The following is a 17,176-nucleotide window of genomic DNA, read 5'->3' as shown; positions in this document are numbered from 1 at the left end:
AGGGTCTCCTGCATTGCAGGCAGATCCTTTACTGACTGAGCTACAAGAGAATGTACTGTGTGTGAACAAAAACATGGCTTTACAGACTAAAAATACAGTCTTTAAGTAAAACAAGCTAGCACAATCATCTCCATGAAGGCATTAGAAGCACATCAACAAGCCCTTCTAGACACACCTAGGAATATGATCAGCATTAAACAAAGGTCCAGGCTTTTAAAAATTACAGTCTAATGAAAGAGAAAGGAATACACAAAGAGCAAATACATTACAAATGTGTATAAATGAGTTTCCCAGAACATGCTAATTTGTGTGATATTACTTCAAAAACAGTAAAAATCACATTTTATTTAATGCTGGCATTCAACTTTATGTAAAAGTTATTAATTACTTGGGTTTCAGTGACAGTGACAAAGCTCAGAGTACTCATAAGAATTTACTGAATTTCTGAATTGCTATTAAACTGTGATTTTAAAAACCACATGCCAAAGAATATTAAAGTCTCTCAAAGGATTTTATTATCACAACCTGGCTAAAATATTAAAGCAACACAGAATTCTCTTGCATTTTTATTTTTTCTATTCTTAAAAACACAACTAAATTTAAAAGGAAGATAATTACCTTAAATGCCAAATACCAATCATTCTCCTTGGAGGCCTTATTTCCAGCTCGGTTCTTATAAACTTCAACTCTGTACTGACGAACTAGAAGAAGATCTTTTACAAAAGACTCAAAATTCATTTTACTAAGCACAACACTCTCCAGAGTCTTTGCTCCTAAAGAAAAATATTAAAAATACAGGTCAGATTTCAGGATTTAAAGTCATAAGTGTTCAAGACCTAACACAAAGCCTCCCCCCAAGCTATGTTGTTTTCCCAGTAATTCATTCACTCAATAAACTATCAAGCACCTATTTCATGTCCCAGGGATTCTAGTAGATGAACGGTATAATACGGTGGATAAATATAGCCACCTACATATCAAAATAAGAAATTAAGATTAAAAAAAAGAATAAAATATATATACAGCTGATGCTACTTATCCTTTTTCATCATCTGTTTTTAACCAGTTTGGATAAAAGTCTTATATGATAACTATTACAATAGTTATATATATAATAATAATACAATAGTATTTATATAACTTTTTTAGAAGGTCCATAAAATAAATTACTAATTATGATAAAATGTTCTACGTAACGAAGTTCAAAAATTGAAGGTTCAAAAGGTACATCAAAAAGGAGACTTTCCTTTTCACTACTGTCCCCTACACATTCCATTTACCACCCAAGTGTTACCAGTTCATAGAATATATTTCCAAACGCACACACACACAGGCAAATACAAAGCACTGCTTTTTTTTCTTTTCTATAACTCCACACTATACATACTGTTCTATATCTTTTTTTTTAACTTTGATATAGTGTTCTAAAAGACTGTTCCACCAGTACATAATCAGATTCTTTCTGTTACAGGTGCAACATTTCAATGACACTCAGGAAGTTCTATAATTAATCTCTTAGTGATGGACATATAGGTTTTTCCAATTTTTGTTATTACAACAGGTTACCTGAATAATCTTGCATGTGCTTCATTCTCTAAACATTAGAGTATAACTCTGAGATAAAGTCCTAAAACTGGATTTTTTTCAAAGGATGATACATGTGATTTTTATAAATATTGCCAGACTATCCCCCTTGGTTGCTTGTACCAATTAACACCACCATCTATAAAGTATTAATGCCATTTATTTTCACTATCCAGTCAACAGAGTTTTAAAACTTACTGGTCTTCATCTCATATCACTCGTTCTCAACTGGGGAAGATCTTGCTCTCCTAGTGGACACTATCACTGGGGGCATCTAAGTTGTCACAACTGGGGCAAGGGAAATAATGGAATCTAGTAGGGAGAGGAGGGGATGCTGTTAACCATGCACAGGCTAGCCCCTCACAGCAACAGATTAACTCTTTGGTCAAAAATATCAATAGTGCCAAAGTGAAGTGAAAGTGAAAATCGCTCAGTCATGTCTGACTCTTTGCAACCCCATGGACTGTATGTCCATGGAATTCTCCAGGCCAGAATACTGGAGTGGGTAGCTGTTCCCTTCTCCAGGGGTTATTGCCAACCTAGGGATCGAACCCAGGTCTCCCACATTGCAGGCGGATTTTTTACCAGCTGAGCCACATATTACCTAATAGTCTTAGATGTATAGTCTTAGACTACAGGGTCTCATCTTAGTTTTCATTCACAAATAACAATTTCTTTACAAAATAAATAAAATCACCTACACGATCAAATGGAATTATAACTCAATTTTCAAATAATACAAGTATTACCAATTATTCACTTAAAGGTAATTCAGAATATACTTGTAGGGACTTCCCTGGTGGTCCACTGGCTAAAACTCCACGTTCCCAATGCAGGGGGCCCGAGTTCACTCCCTGGTCAGGTAATTAGATCCCACATACTGCAACTAAAAAAATCCCACATGCTGCAATAAAAATCACCATTAAAACCCAGCACAGTCAAATAAATTTCAAAAATAAAACTACAGAATATACATGCAGGTACATATACACAATGGAGTATTACTCAGCCATTAAAAAGAATACATTTGAGTCAGTTCTAATGAGGTGGATAAAACTGGAACCTATAATACAGAGTGAAGTAAGCCAGAAAGAAAAACACCAATACAGTATGCTGCTGCTGCTGCTAAGTCGCAGCAGTCATGTCCGACTCTGTGAGACCCCACAGACCGCAGCCCAACAGGCTCCCCCGTCCCTGGGATTCTCCAGGCAAGAACACTGGAGTGGGTTGCCATTTCCTTCTTCAATGCATGAAAGTGAAAAGTCAAAGTGAAGTCACTCAGTCGTGTCCGACTCTTAGCAACCCCATGGACTATAGCCTACCAGGCTCCTCCGTCCATGCGATTTTCCAAGCAAAAGTACTGGAATGGGGTGCCATTGCCTTTCTAATGCATATATATGGAATTTAGAAAGATGGTAATGATAACCTTACAAATAGCTGTGAAAAGAAGAGAAGCGAAAAGCAAAGGAGAAAAGGAAAGATATAAACATCTGAATGCAGAGTTCCAAAGAATAGCAAGAAGAGATAAGAAAGCCTTCTTCAAAAAAAAAAAAAAAAAAAAAAAGGGAAGCCTTCTTCGGCGATCAATGCAAAGAAATAGAGGAAAACAACAGAATGGGAAAGACTAGGGATCTCTTCAAGAAAAATCAGAGATACCAAAGGAACATTTCATGCAAAGATGGGCTCGATAAAGGACAGAAATGGCATGGACCTAACAGAAGCAGAAGATATTAAGAAGAGATGGCAAGAATACACAGAAGAACTGTACAAAAAGATCTTCAAGACCAAGATAATCATGATGGTGTGATCACTGACCTAGAGCCAGACATCCTGGAATGTGAAGTCAAGTGGGCCTTAGAAAGCATCACTACGAACAAAGCTAGTGGAGGTGATGGAATTCCAGTTGAGCTATTCCAAATCCTGGAAGATGATGCTGTGAAAGTGCTGCACTCAATATGCCAGCAAACTTGGAAAACTCAGCAGTGGCCACAGGACTGGAAAAGGTCCCTTTTCATTCCAATCCCAAAGAAAGGCAATGCCAAAGAATGCTCAAACTACAGCACAATTGCACTCATCTCACACGCTAGTAAAGTAATGCTCAAAATTCTCCAAGCCAGGCTTCAGCAATATGTGAACCATGAACTTCCTGATGTTCAAGCTGGTTTTAGAAAAGCCAGAGGAACCAGAGATCAAATTGCCAACATCCGCTGGATCATCGAAAAAGCAAGAGAGTTCCAGAAAAGCATCTATTTCTGCTTTATTGACTATGCCAAAGCCTTTGACTGTGTGGATCACAATAAACTGTGGAAAATTCTGAAAGAGATGGGAATACCAGACCACCTGATCTGCCTCTTGAGAAATTTGTATGCAGGTCAGGAAGCAACAGTTAGAACTGGACATGGAACAACAGACTGGTTCCAAATAGGAAAAGTAGTACATCAAGGCTGTATATTGTCACCCTGCTTATTTAACCTATATGCAGAGTACATCATGAGAAACGCTGGGCTGGAAGAAACACAAGCTGGAATCAAGATTGCCGGGAGAAATATCAATAACCTCAGATATGCAGATGACACCACCCTTATGGCAGAAAGTGAAGAGGAACTCAAAAGCCTCTTGAAGAAAGTGAAAGTGGAGACTGAAAAAGTTGGCTTAAAGCTCAACATTCAGAAAATGAAGATCATGGCATCTGGTCCCACCACTTCATGGGAAATAGATGGGGAAACAGTGGAAACAGTGTCAGACTTTATTTTTCTGGGCTCCAAAATCACTACAGATGGTGACTGCAGCCATGAAATTAAAAGACGCTTACTCCTTGGAAGAAAAGTTATCACCAACCTAGATAGCATATTCAAAAGCAGAGACATTACTTTGCCAACAAAGGTCCGTCTAGTCAAGGCTTTGGTTTTTCCTGTGGTCATGTATGGATGTGAGAGTTGGACTGTGAAGAAGGCTGAGCGCTGAAGAATTGATGGTTTTGAACTGTGGTGTTGGAGAAGACTCTTGAGAGTCCCTTGGACTGCAAGGAGATCCAACCAGTCCATTCTGAAGGAGATCAGCCCTGGGATTTCTTTGGAAGGAATGATGCTAAAGCTGAAACTCCAGTACTTGGCCACCCCATGCGAAGAGTTGACTCATTGGAAAAGACTCTGATGCTGGGAGGGATTGGGAGCAAGAGGAGAAGGGGACGACAGAGGATGAGATGGCTGGATGGCATCACGGACTCGATGGACATGAGTCTGAGTGAACTCCGGGAGTTGGTGATGGACAGGGAGGCCTGGCGTGCTGCGATTCATGGGGTCACAAGAGTCGGACATGACTGAGCGACTGATCTGATCTGATCTGAACGATAACCCTGTATGTGAGACAGCAAAAGAGACACAGATGTATAGAACAGTCTTTTGGACTCTGTATGAGAGGAAGAAGGTGGGATGATTTGGGAGAATGGCATTGAAACATGTATAATATCATATGTGAAATGAATCACCAGGTCCAGGTTCGATGCAGGATACAGGATGCTCGGGGCTGGTGCACGGGATGACCCAGAGGAGTGGTAAGGGGAGGGACCTGGGAGGGGAGTTCAGGATGGGGAGCACGTGTACACCTGTGGTGGATTCATGATGATGTATAGCAAAACCAGTACAATATTGTAAAGTAATTAGCCTCCAATTAAAATAAATAAATTTAAATTTAAAAAAAGAATATACATGCAGATTATTCTGACAACTCTAAATCTTATGAGAGACTTAACCTAAATTTAACAATAGACTGTATCAAGCACAAATATTAAATACAAATACAAATTAATTAAATGACATAATACAATTATTTTTTACAGCAAGACAGAGCTGATACTTTCAATATCATTTTACTAGTTACATAAGCAGTGGACAAGCACCTCCGCTGTCACAGACACCCTGAAAACGGGCTCAAATCTTGCCTCTCTAAAGTTATTCCCTAGAACATTTCTTATGATCTAATCCAGGACCAGGTACAGGGACCAGGCGGGTATCAAATGAGCAGAGAAAGCCAAAGGAAGAACACAACTGACAGATGACAAATGACTTCAAATGTGGGAACTGTGACAAAATGAGGAAAGCACAAGGTAAAAGGAAAAGCTAGACTCGCTAGGTCAGAGGGAGCAGCCACTGGACTCAAGCCACTGCTAATCTGCCCAGTTTCCAACTACCCAGAATTTTCAAAAGAAGCTCAAAATCTGAATGTTTTCATGAAACCACCCAATCTTTAAAATATAGGCAATTAATTCAAACTTTTAAGAAAACATTATTTAGGTTGCCAGTTTTCAACTCAGCAAGTAAAACACAGCCACATTTTTACAGACTTGAATAGACTACCTTTCTTTACCTTGCATGTAGAAAGCAAGCTGCATGAAAATTACGTCTACTCTGAATGTTACTCCTTCAGCAAAGCCTATACTCACATTCTCAAGAGGCATATGAGAGATATAAGATCTACCCAGGCTGCAATAGTCTCACTTCTCCCAATTAAGACTCACTCAGGACCAGAACCTCAGTGGAATGGTAGGCCCCATTTAAACTATTTCCTGTTTTTGCCTAGCACATAGGGTGACTAGGTAGTCACCTATCCCACCTATCCCACTTTGCCCAAGACTCGCCAACTTTTACCACTGAAAGTCCAGCACCCCAGGAGCCCTCTTAGTCCCCATGCAAAGCAGAACTATTGGACAACCTACTGGCTCATCCAATTGAATACATAAGAAACATTATTTATGGACTTCCCAGGGGTGGCGGACAGGAGGAGCTACCCCACCCCACTAAGCCCAAGGCCAGGGGCGGCGGCCGGGAGGACCAACCCAACACCTTGGCTTTGAGGGCACAGGAGGGCCTAGAGGAGCTATCCCACGTTGAAGGTCAGGAAGGGTGGCGGTGAGGAGATACCCCTCGTCCAAGGTAAGGAGCATTGGCTGCACTTTGCTGGAGCAGCCATGAAGAGATACCCCACGACCAAGGTAAGAGAAACCCAAATAAGACGGTAGGTGTTGCAAGAGGGCATCAGAGGACAAACACACTGAAACCATACTCACAGAAAACTAGTCAATCTCATCACACTAGGACCACAGCCTTGTCTAACTCAATGAAACTAAGTCATGCCCGTGGGGCAACCCAAGACGGGCAGGTCATGGTGGAGAGATCTGACAGAATGTGGTCCACTGGAGAAGGGAATGGCAACCACCTTCAGTATTCTTGCCTTGAGAACCCCATGAACAGTATGAAAAGGCAAAATGATAGGATACTGAAAGAGAAACTCCCCAGGTCAGTAGGTGCCCAATATGCTACTGGAGATCAGTGGAGAAATAACTCCAGAAAGAATGAAGGGATGGAGCCAAAGCAAAAAGAATACCCAGCTGTGGATGTGACTGGTGATAGAAGCAAGGTCTGAAGCTGTAAAGAGCAAAACTGCATAGGAATCTAGAATGTCAGGTCCATGAATCAAGGCAAATTGGAAGTGGTCAAATAAGAGATGGCAAAAGTGAGTGTCGACATTCTAGGAATCAGCGAACTGAAATGGACTGGAATGGGTGAATTTAACTCAGATGACCATTATATCTACTACTGAGGGCAGGAATCCCTCAGAAGAAATGGAGTAGCCATCATGGTCAACAAAAGAGTCCGAAATACAGTACTTGGATGCAATCTCAAAAACGACAGGATGATCTCTGTTTATTTCCAACCCATTCAATATCACAGTAATCCAAGTCTATGCCCCAACCAGTAAAGCTGAAGAAGCTGAAGTTGAACGGTTCTATGAAGACCTACAAGACCTTTTAGAACTAACACCCAAAAAAGATGTCCTTTTCATTATAGGGGACTGGAACGCAAAAGTAGGAAGAAACACCTGAAGTAACAGGCAAATTTGGCCTTGGAATATGGAATGAAGCAGGGCAAAGACTAATAGAGTTTCACCAAGAAAATGCACTGGTCATAACAAACACCCTCTTCCAACAACACAAGAGAAGACTCTATACATGGACTTCACCAGATGGTCGTTACCGAAATCAGATTATATTCTTTGCAGCCAAAGATGGAGAAGCTCTATACAGTCAGCAAAAACAAGACCAGGAGCTGACTGTGGCTCAGACCATGAACTCCTTATTACCAAATTCAGACTTAAATTGAAGAAAGTAGGGAAAACCACTAGACCATTCAGGTATGACCTAAATCAAATCCCTTATGATTATACAGTGGAAGTGAGAAATAGATTTAAGGGCCTAGATCTGATAGATAGAGTGCCTGATGAGCTATGGAATGAGGTTCGTGACATTGTACAGGAGACAGGGATCAAGACCATCCCCATGGAAAAGAAATGCAAAAAAGCAAAATGGCTGTCTGGGGAGGCCTTACAAATAGCTGTGAAAAGAAGAGAAGCGAAAAGCAAAGGAGAAAAGGAAAGATATAAACATCTGAATGCAGAGTTCCAAAGAATAGCAAGAAGAGATAAGAAAGCCTTCCTCAGAGATCAATGCAAAGAAATAGAGGAAAACAACAGAATGGGAAAGACTAGAGATCTCTTCAAGAAAATCAGAGATACCAAAGGAACATTTCATGCAAAGATGGGCTCGATAAAGGACAGAAATGGTATGGACCTAACAGAAGCAGAAGATATTAAGAAGAGATGGCAAGAATACACAGAACTGTACAAAAAAGATCTTCACAACCAAGATAATCATGATGGTGTGATCACTGACCTAGAGCCAGACATCCTGGAATGTGAAGTCAAGTGGGCCTTAGAAAGCATCACTACGAACAAAGCTAGTGGAGGTGATGGAATTCCAGTTGAGCTATTCCAAATCCTGAAAGATGATGCTGTGAAAGTGCTGCACTCAATATGCCAGCAAACTTGGAAAACTCAGCAGTGGCCACAGGACTGGAAAAGGTCAGTTTTCATTCCAATCCCAAAGAATGCTCAAACTACCACACAATTGCACTCATCTCACACGCTAGTAAAGTAATGCTCAAAATTCTCCAAGCCAGGCTTCAGCAATACGTGAACCTTGAACTTCCTGATGTTCAAGCTGGTTTTAGAAAAGGCAGAGGAACCAGAGATCAAATTGCCAACATCCGCTGGATCATCGAAAAAGCAAGAGAGTTCCAGAAAGCATCTATTTCTGCTTTATTGACTATGCCAAAGCTTTTGACTGTGTGGATCACAATAAACTGTGGAAAATTCTGAAAGAGATGGGAATACCAGACCACCTGATCTGCCTCTTGAGAAATTTGTATGCAGGTCAGGAAGCAACAGTTAGAACTGGACATGGAACAACAGACTGGTTCCAAATAGGAAAAGGAGTACGTCAAGGCTGTATATTGTCACTCTGTTTATTTAACCTATATGCAGAGTACATCATGAGAAACGCTGGGCTGGAAGAAACACAAGCTGGAATCAAGATTGCCGGGAGAAATATCAATAACCTCAGATATGCAGATGACACCACCCTATGGCAGAAAGTGAAGAGGAACTCAAAAGCCTCTTGAGGAAGGTTAAAGTGGAGAGTGAAAAAGTTGGCTTAAAGCTCAACATTCAGAAAACGAAGATCATGGCATCTGGTCCCATCACTTCATGGGAAATAGATGGGGAAACAGTGGAAACAGTGTCAGACCTTATTTTTCTGGGCTCCAATATCACTACAGATGGCGACTGCAGCCATGAAATTCAAAGACGCTTACTCCTTGGAAGGAAAGTTATGACCAACCTAGATAGCATATTCAAAAGCAGAGACATTACTTTGCCAACAAAGGTTCGTCTAGTCAAGGCTATGGTTTTTCCTGTGGTCATGTATGGATGTGAGAGTTGGACTGTGAAGAAGGCTGAGCCCCGAAGAATTGATGCTTTTGAACTGTGGTGTTGGAGAAGACTCTTGAGAGTCCCTTGGACTGCAAGGAGATCCAACCAGTCCATTCTGAAGGAGATCAGCCCTGGGATTTCTTTGGAAGGAATGATGCTAAAGCTGAAACTCCAATACTTTGGCCACCTCATGCGAAGAGCTGACTCATTGGAAAAGACTCTGATGCTGGGAGGGATTGGGGGCAAGAGGAGAAGGGGACAACGGAGGCTGAGATGGCTGGATGGCATCACTGACTCGATGGACGTGAGTCTGAGTGAACTCCGGGAGTTGGTGATGGACAGGGAGGCCTGGCGTGCTACGATTCATGGTGTCGCAAAGAGTCGGACATGACTGAGCGACTGATCTGATCTGATCTGATGGCTCAGATGATAAAGAATCTGCCTGCAAAGCAGGACACATGGGTTTGATCCCTGGGTCGGGAAGATTCCCCTGGAGAAGGGAATGGGTAACCACTCCAGTATTTCTGCCTGAAGAATTCCATGGACAGAGGAGCCTGGTGGGTTACAGTCTATGGGGTGGCAAAGAGTTGGATATGACTGAGCAACTAAACTACACTGAATATTATTCATATGATGAATTATTATCATAAAATTTGCTCGTGGAAAGCACTGAACCACAGTCAATACAAAATTAGAGAGGAATTTCTCCCAGAGATGTTTATAAACGCACTGTAGTTATCGGTCAACGACTTGCAATAAATAGAGCAATGAGCTTCAAAACACTGTTATATCATCCTTTAATTTAGAAGGGAAAACATAAAGTCCAACTCAGCAAAAAATTTCTGGGGAGAGAGGAAAAAAAACACTGGTCTGGCACATAATTCCGAAACAATTCTTAAATCAGCCTAGTAGGATGTGCCAGCATACTTGTCTGGCCAGCACTGATTTGGAATTTGAATGCTTAGCACACATGAACAAGCACTCTCGGATCCACAAGCCCCAACACTCTCTATTATTACATCTATTTGCACATCAAAGTTAGCTGCCTGGCCAAGGGCAGAGGCAGAGCAATCCTGTCTTTCTATAGACACACTCAACAGGAAAACACATTCACAACAGCACTGCCTTATTTTGGCTGTCTATCAAGCAGCATGAGGGATCTTAGTTCCCTGACCAGGGGTCAAACCTGTGTCCTCTGCAGTGGAAGCACAGAGTTCTAACCACTGGACAACCAGGAAAGTCCCCAGGGCAGATTTCTTAAAAGTGGTGGGTCAAGAGGCAAATGAGGTGATTCCCCACCCCCAAGGCCTCTCACACTTCCTCTACTACTAATCTCCAGATAGGTTGTCAAACCATCTCCAAAGATACTGTTATCCTCCAAAGATACTACTTCTCTCAAACAAGTGACACACTGATGTGGCAATGCATTTTAAGTCTTGTTTACAGATAAGCACCAGATGTATGGTTACTCTGTTTCTGGTGAAGAGTTTAGCTGTATGCTTTAAGTCTGAAAGCCAGGAAGAAAAACTGAAGGGGAGCTGGAAGAGAAAGCTACCCAGCCTCCATCTGGGACAGAAGAAAAAACTTCAGGTTGGTACAAGATTCTCCGCCTCAAGAATAACTTGGAACCCCCATCTTCATTCAGCTGATGATGTGTCTGCTACCGCCTGCAATGTGGGAGACCTGGGTTCAATCCCTGGCTTGGGAAGATCCCCTGGAGAAGGGAAAGGCTACCCAATCCAGTATTCTGGCTTGGAGAATTCCATGGACTGTACAGTCCATGGGGTCGCAAAGAGTTGGACATGACTGAGTGACTTTCACTCACATGTGGGCACCGTACCAGGGACTGGAATTCAGAGGCAGAGACTGGTAAGAAGGTCCTAAGGCAGGGAACACCTAAGAGGGGCAGCTAACCAGGCAGCCTTAAAATGGGAGTCAAGAAAGGTTTCCAGGAGATGCCTTCTAAGCTGAGTTCTGACAGCAAAAGAGACAAAGGATAAGGAACTTTGTTTTCTAAGGACTCAGATTTCTCATCAATAAATTGAAGCTAGGTACTAACCCAACTAGCAGGGCTTTATTATAATAATGTATCACTAGTTGTTTTAGAGTCAGAGAAAAGCAGCCAAAAGGATATGAAGACTAAATGCCAATAGAATGAACCAAAGAGAAGAAATGATCAACAGAAAGCCATCTGTGAGAAGAGGAGATGGGATCCAGACCACAGCAAAAGGCTCCTCTCTTCACTGGCACAACAGGGAAGGAGAGAATGGATATAGATGACATTAAAAATATAGGTTCAAAAAATAATCCAAATATGGATCAACTAAAAAATGGATTAAATGAAGTATGGTACATCCATACAACTGGAATATTTGGCAATAAAAAGTAATGAAGGATTGATAACACAGATGAAACTTGAAAATGTTAAGTGAGAGAAGTCACTCAACACCAGTGTTTCTAGAGAGAGAGAAAGCAGATTTGTGGCTGCCTGTGTTTCGGAAAACTGTGGGGAAAGGAAGTTCCTGCTGACAGGTACAGGGTTTCTCAAGACTCAAGTGAAATTTAGCTTCTTGTAATGCCTCTTCTGCCAGGTACAGTCTTTGGCAACCCTGTCTCCGCCTCGTCTGTAACTTGTTCTGCAGCATCTTCCACAGGTCTTCAACTGGAATGAGATTTCTGCCTTGCTCTCCACTAAAGGGGGCTTCCCTGGGAGCTCAGGGGAATCCGCCTGCAATGTGGGAGACCTGGGTTCGATCTCTGGATTGGGAAGATCCCCTGGGAGGGCATGGCAACCCACTCCAGTACTCTTGCCTGGACAATCCCCATGGACAGAGGAGATTGTTGGGCTTCAGTCCATGGGGTCGCAAAGAGTTCTCAACAGGACTGAGCGACAAAGCCTAGCACATCCAGAGACTAAGCACACAAACATCCACTAGAGGGAGCTCTGTGAAGGTGGCGATACTGCCTTTTGATCTATGTACTCCCAGTGTCCAGAACCCTGCCTGACAAGGTAGCATTCAATAAATGTATATCTGCTGAATTAAACATCTTTCGTCAGTAACATCCCATCTGCACATGGCAAAGGCAGGTCTAAAGCCTGCAACTCCTTACTCCTCCTAGAATGTTCATTCACAAAAGAGTCAGGGATAAAAGATTAAAATAAAACAAGATGTTTAGAACATCTAACTCACAAGAGGGTGAGAAGTTTGTAGTAGCTTTCCAGGGAGAGATAATGCTAGAGAAATGGGGGTGGGTTACCGAGGGCGCTGAATTCCGAGCGGAGTCACAGACATCCAAGACTAACTCAAGGACACACAGCTGGTAAAAGGAGGGGCTAAGACTTGAATCCAGGCAATCTGGCTCCAGAGTTCAAGGTCCCGACCACCAATACTGCCTAGCAACTGTAGACATTATAAGTCCCTGCGCTGAACAGCGATATAAATCACGTTCGGCCAACAGGTAAAAACACACTGGTGACATAAAACGGTCTCCCTAAATCCTTTCTATTCTAAATTTCAATCCTGGACTGACATTTGTGATAACGAGGATTGGCAGCGTTTGTGATGAGATACACAGCGCCAAGGCGGGGGCTGAGAAGCAGACACCCACGCGGACTGCAAAAAAAAAAAAAAATAGAACAATGTGTTCAAACGCCTCGCATGAAGCCAGGCACACAGCGATCGCTATTAGTTCTGATCCGGGGCAACTGCCGAGGGGCAGACTTAGGGCGGAGGCAGGGCAGGGGGCGGGTGGCGCCCCTCTGGGCCAGGCAGGGACCGGAGCACGCGCAGTGCCCCCACGAAACACCAGAGTCCCCGCCCCCGGGCCTCCCGGCCCGACACCGTACCACTTCCTGAGAGGAGCCACTCTGCGGGGTTCCCCCCGACCCGAGCCCGCGCCATTCCCGCCCTCACCTGTCGGCCCCATATACTTGACCACCCCCTGGGTCTTGAACACTTCGCGGGCGGCCAGCAGCGCGTCCTCCCGGTGCGCGGTGTAGAAGTCACCCCGGTCAAAAAGGCGCACTGTGGTGGTCGGCTTCTCCGGCATGCCTTGGAAGAAGCGCACAAAGCCGACCTCGGCCGCGCTATCCAGCTGCAGCGTGTCCTTCGGCTGCACCGCCATTTCGAAACCTCTCCACCAGCCGCCCGAGAGAACTGCACGACCCCGCACCCACCAAGATGTTTCCCGCCTCCCCTCCCTCGCCCCCCAAGCGCGTCCGGCCTCTGCGGAGGCACCCAATCAGCATCCAGCACTGCTACTCTGTGGGTGGGAGTGCGCCCCGACAGCCAATCATAATCGGACGCGGCCCAGCTTCCCGCGCACGCTGGTGACTCTGTATAATGCGCATGCGTGAGCCTAGGTCGCGCGCCGACCGTGGCAGACGCCCATCGTTGAAAGGGTTAGGTCTCCGGGTTTTCTGGGCTGCACAGGCGTGGGTACCAGGTGGAGGAAGAGCTAGATTAAGAGGTCAGATGGGAGGTTCCGGCTGGTTTTGAGTTTATTATGTACCCGTAAGCAAGAGAGTGAAATCAAAAAGAAACTTGAAAGCAAGGAAAAACTAGCCTTCGTATCACAGTATTTTTTTTTAACCTATGCCCCTCTCCTTCCAGCTGCCTCCGTTTTCTTTTTTAAGCAAACTCCATCCTAGCCAAGACTTCACTCTTTGATTGATTGATTCATTCAAAAACAGAAAACTTAATATGCTCCAGACATAGGATCTGAGGATTAGTAAAGATAAGAGAAAAATCACAGTCTTTATTGAGCTTATATTCTAATGAATGTATTCAGATAATGGTAAAAGAATCTGCCTGGTGATGTAGGAGACGTTGGTTCGATCCGTGGGTGGGGAAGATCTCTTGGACAAGGAAATGGAAACCCACTCCGGTATTCTTGCTTGGGAAATCCAGTGACAGAGGATCCATGGGGTCGTAAAAGAGTTGCACACGATTTAGCAACTAAAACAGCAGCAAACTTATAGTAAGTAAACTGTTAGAAGTAAGTGTTTAGGTATAAAGGACAGGGTGGGGAGGGTTGGATTTTTTTTTTTTTTTTTTTTTACTGCTGAGCAAAGACTTGAAGGAAGGAGGTCAGGATACATCCTGCACAGTTACCTGCCTAACAAAAGGTATTGCACTCTCCTGTTTGATCACCCTTCCCCCCATGAAATCTGTCCCAAACCCTGTTTCAAAGGTGCATAATTACCCCCAGGAGCTTTTCGAAGTTATTCCTGGGCCCCACCCCAACCTAATGGGTTGGAATTTCTGAAGGTGGGTTTTTGGGATCTTTTAAGAAAGCTCCCTGGAAATTCTTGACAGTCAGCTCGGTTTAGAAACCACTGACCTAAATGTTAAAATTCAAATAGTTTCAGAAGTAGAGAAAGTTTGAGCTATCAGACTGCTGACTACATCTCCTACTAGTGTTCCCTCCTTTCACACCAGCTCTTCCAGCTGCAGTAATAAACTTCCCCTTACCTTTCAATACCTAACACAAACTTGTCCCTCTGCTCTGGAATGGTCCTTCCCTGCCCTTTGTGTAGCAAACTCCTGGTCATTCTTCAGTGCCCAGACCTGAAAGAAGTCCATTCCCTCCAGGTGTAATTAGTTGAGTTATCTTCTGAAGTACCATCTTATTCAACAGTTCAGTTCAGTCCCTCAGTCGTGTCCGACTCTGCAACCCAATGGACTGCAGCATGCCAGGCTTCCCTGTCCATCACCAACTCCCAGAGCTTGCTCAAACTCATGTCCATCCAGTTGGTGATGCCATCCAACCATCTCATCTCTCGTCCCCTTCTCTTCCTGCCTTCAATCTTTCCCTTACTCATATTCATACCCATATTATATTTGCTACATTGTTTTAGAAATATCTGTTTACCTGTTTCTCTTACCAAACACTTGGAAAGAACACAGGTGAGTATTATATTTATTTAATGATAAAGGCCAATGTTATCAGCATTTTATTAACTTTTATTTTTACGTTTTAATTTTTGCAACTCTAAGCGTTAAGAACTATTGTTATTCTTATTTTACAATGAGGAAACTGAAACTAAGAAATGTGAGGTAGCTTACCCCAAAATCCAGAACTAATAGTAAGTGATTGAGCTAGAGTTTAGGCTCCAGATTCTGTAAGTTTAACTATCTGTGTGCCAGAGAACCTGGCACATATGAGGAACACAGGAGATGTCTGTAAATGAATGAACTGTGTATCACAACAACCACTCCTTTTTGATAACCTTAGCCTAAGTGCCATCCATCTCTCCCCTTTCCCCATACACATTATAAATAGTGAGTGCAGAGGAAGGCAACACGATAATAATAACACCAAGGGTGATGTCAGGATTAAATGAAATAGCTTTGAAAATATTTTATGTTTTTTTTAAAAGCCTTTATACTCATCTCACATGCTAGTAAAGTAATGCTCAAAATTCTCCAAGCCAGGCTTCAGCAATATGTGAACCGTGAACTTCCTGATGTTCAAGCTGGTTTTAGAAAAGGCAGAGGAACCAGAGATCAAATTGCCAACATCCGCTGGATCATGGAAAAAGCAAGAGAGTTCCAGAAAAGCATCTATTTCTGCTTTATTGACTATGCCAAAGCCTTTGACTGTGTGGATCACAATAAACTGTGGAAAATTCTGAAAGAGATGGGAATACCAGACCATCTGACCTGCCTCTTGAGAAATCTGTATGCAGGTCAGGAAGCAACAGTTAGAAATGGACATGGAACAACAGACTGGTTCCAAATAGGAAAAGGAGTATGTCAAGGCTGTATATTGTCACCCTGCTTATTTAACTTATATGCAGAGTACATCATGAGAAATGCTGGGCTGGAAGAAGCACAAGCTGGAATCAAGATTGCCGGGAGAAATATCAATAACCTCAGATATGCAGATGACACCACCCTATGGCAGAAAGTGAAGAGGAACTAAAAAGCCTCTTGATGAAGGTGAAAGAGGAGAGTGAAAAAGTTGGCTTAAAGCTCAACATTCAGAAAACGAAGATCATGGCATCTGGTCCCATCACTTCATGGGAAATAGATGGGGAAACAGTGGAAACAGTGTCAGACTTTTTCTGGGCTCCAAAATCACTACAGATGGTGACTGCAGCCATGAAATTCAAAGACGCTTACTCCTTGGAAGGAAAGTTATGACCAACCTAGACAGCATATTCAAAAGCAGAGACATTACTTTGCCAACAAAGCTTCGTCTAGTCAAGGCTATGGTTTTTCCTGGGGTCATGTATGGATGTGAGAGTTGGACTGTGAAGAAGGCTGAGCCCCGAAGAATTGATGCTTTTGAACTGTAGTGTTGGAGAAGTCTTGAGAGTCCCTTGGACTGCAAGGAGATCCAACCAGTCCATTCTGAAGGAGATCAGCCCTGGGATTTCTTTGGAAGGAATGATGCTAAAGCTGAAACCCCAGTACTTTGGCCACCTCTTGCGAAGAGTTGACTCATTGGAAAAGACTCTGATGCTGGGAGGGATTGGGGGCAGGAAGAGAAGGGGACGACAGAGGATGAGATGGCTGGATGGCATCACTGACTCGATGGACGTGAGTCTCAGTGAACTCCAGGAGTTGGTGATGGACAGGGAGGCCTGGCGTGCTGCAATTCATGGGGTCGCAAAGAGTCGGATGTGACTGATCGACTGATCTGATCTGATCTGATCTGATACTGTTTATCATCGCGTTTCCCCCCACCCAGACTATGTCTTTCACTTATTCATTGAATTAGGTATTTGTTTATCAGTTGAGGGCTTCCCTTGTAGCTCAGT

At 43.2% G+C, this 17,176-nt stretch overlaps 1 protein-coding gene across 1 annotated transcript in view; it reads right to left on the bottom strand.

Annotated features, from left to right (window-relative positions):
- MSH2 (mutS homolog 2) overlaps positions 1-13,616 on the bottom strand; it is a 90,244-nt gene extending 76,628 nt beyond the window's left edge. The window contains exons 1-2 of the mRNA XM_006048042.4: positions 13,323-13,616; positions 619-773 (exon numbers count right to left, since the gene is read on the bottom strand). Of these exons, the coding sequence (XP_006048104.1) occupies positions 619-773; positions 13,323-13,533 (366 nt within the window). The 5' untranslated portion in view covers positions 13,534-13,616. The remainder of the gene's footprint in view (positions 1-618; positions 774-13,322) is intronic.
- Between the last annotated feature and the right edge of the window lie 3,560 nt (positions 13,617-17,176).

This window comes from Bubalus bubalis, chromosome 12 (assembly GCF_019923935.1).
Source record: "Bubalus bubalis isolate 160015118507 breed Murrah chromosome 12, NDDB_SH_1, whole genome shotgun sequence".
In the NCBI taxonomy this organism is placed as follows: Eukaryota; Metazoa; Chordata; class Mammalia; order Artiodactyla; family Bovidae; genus Bubalus; species Bubalus bubalis.
The sequence above is the reverse complement of the archived record's forward strand: the minus strand, read 5'-3'. Positions and strand labels throughout refer to the sequence as shown.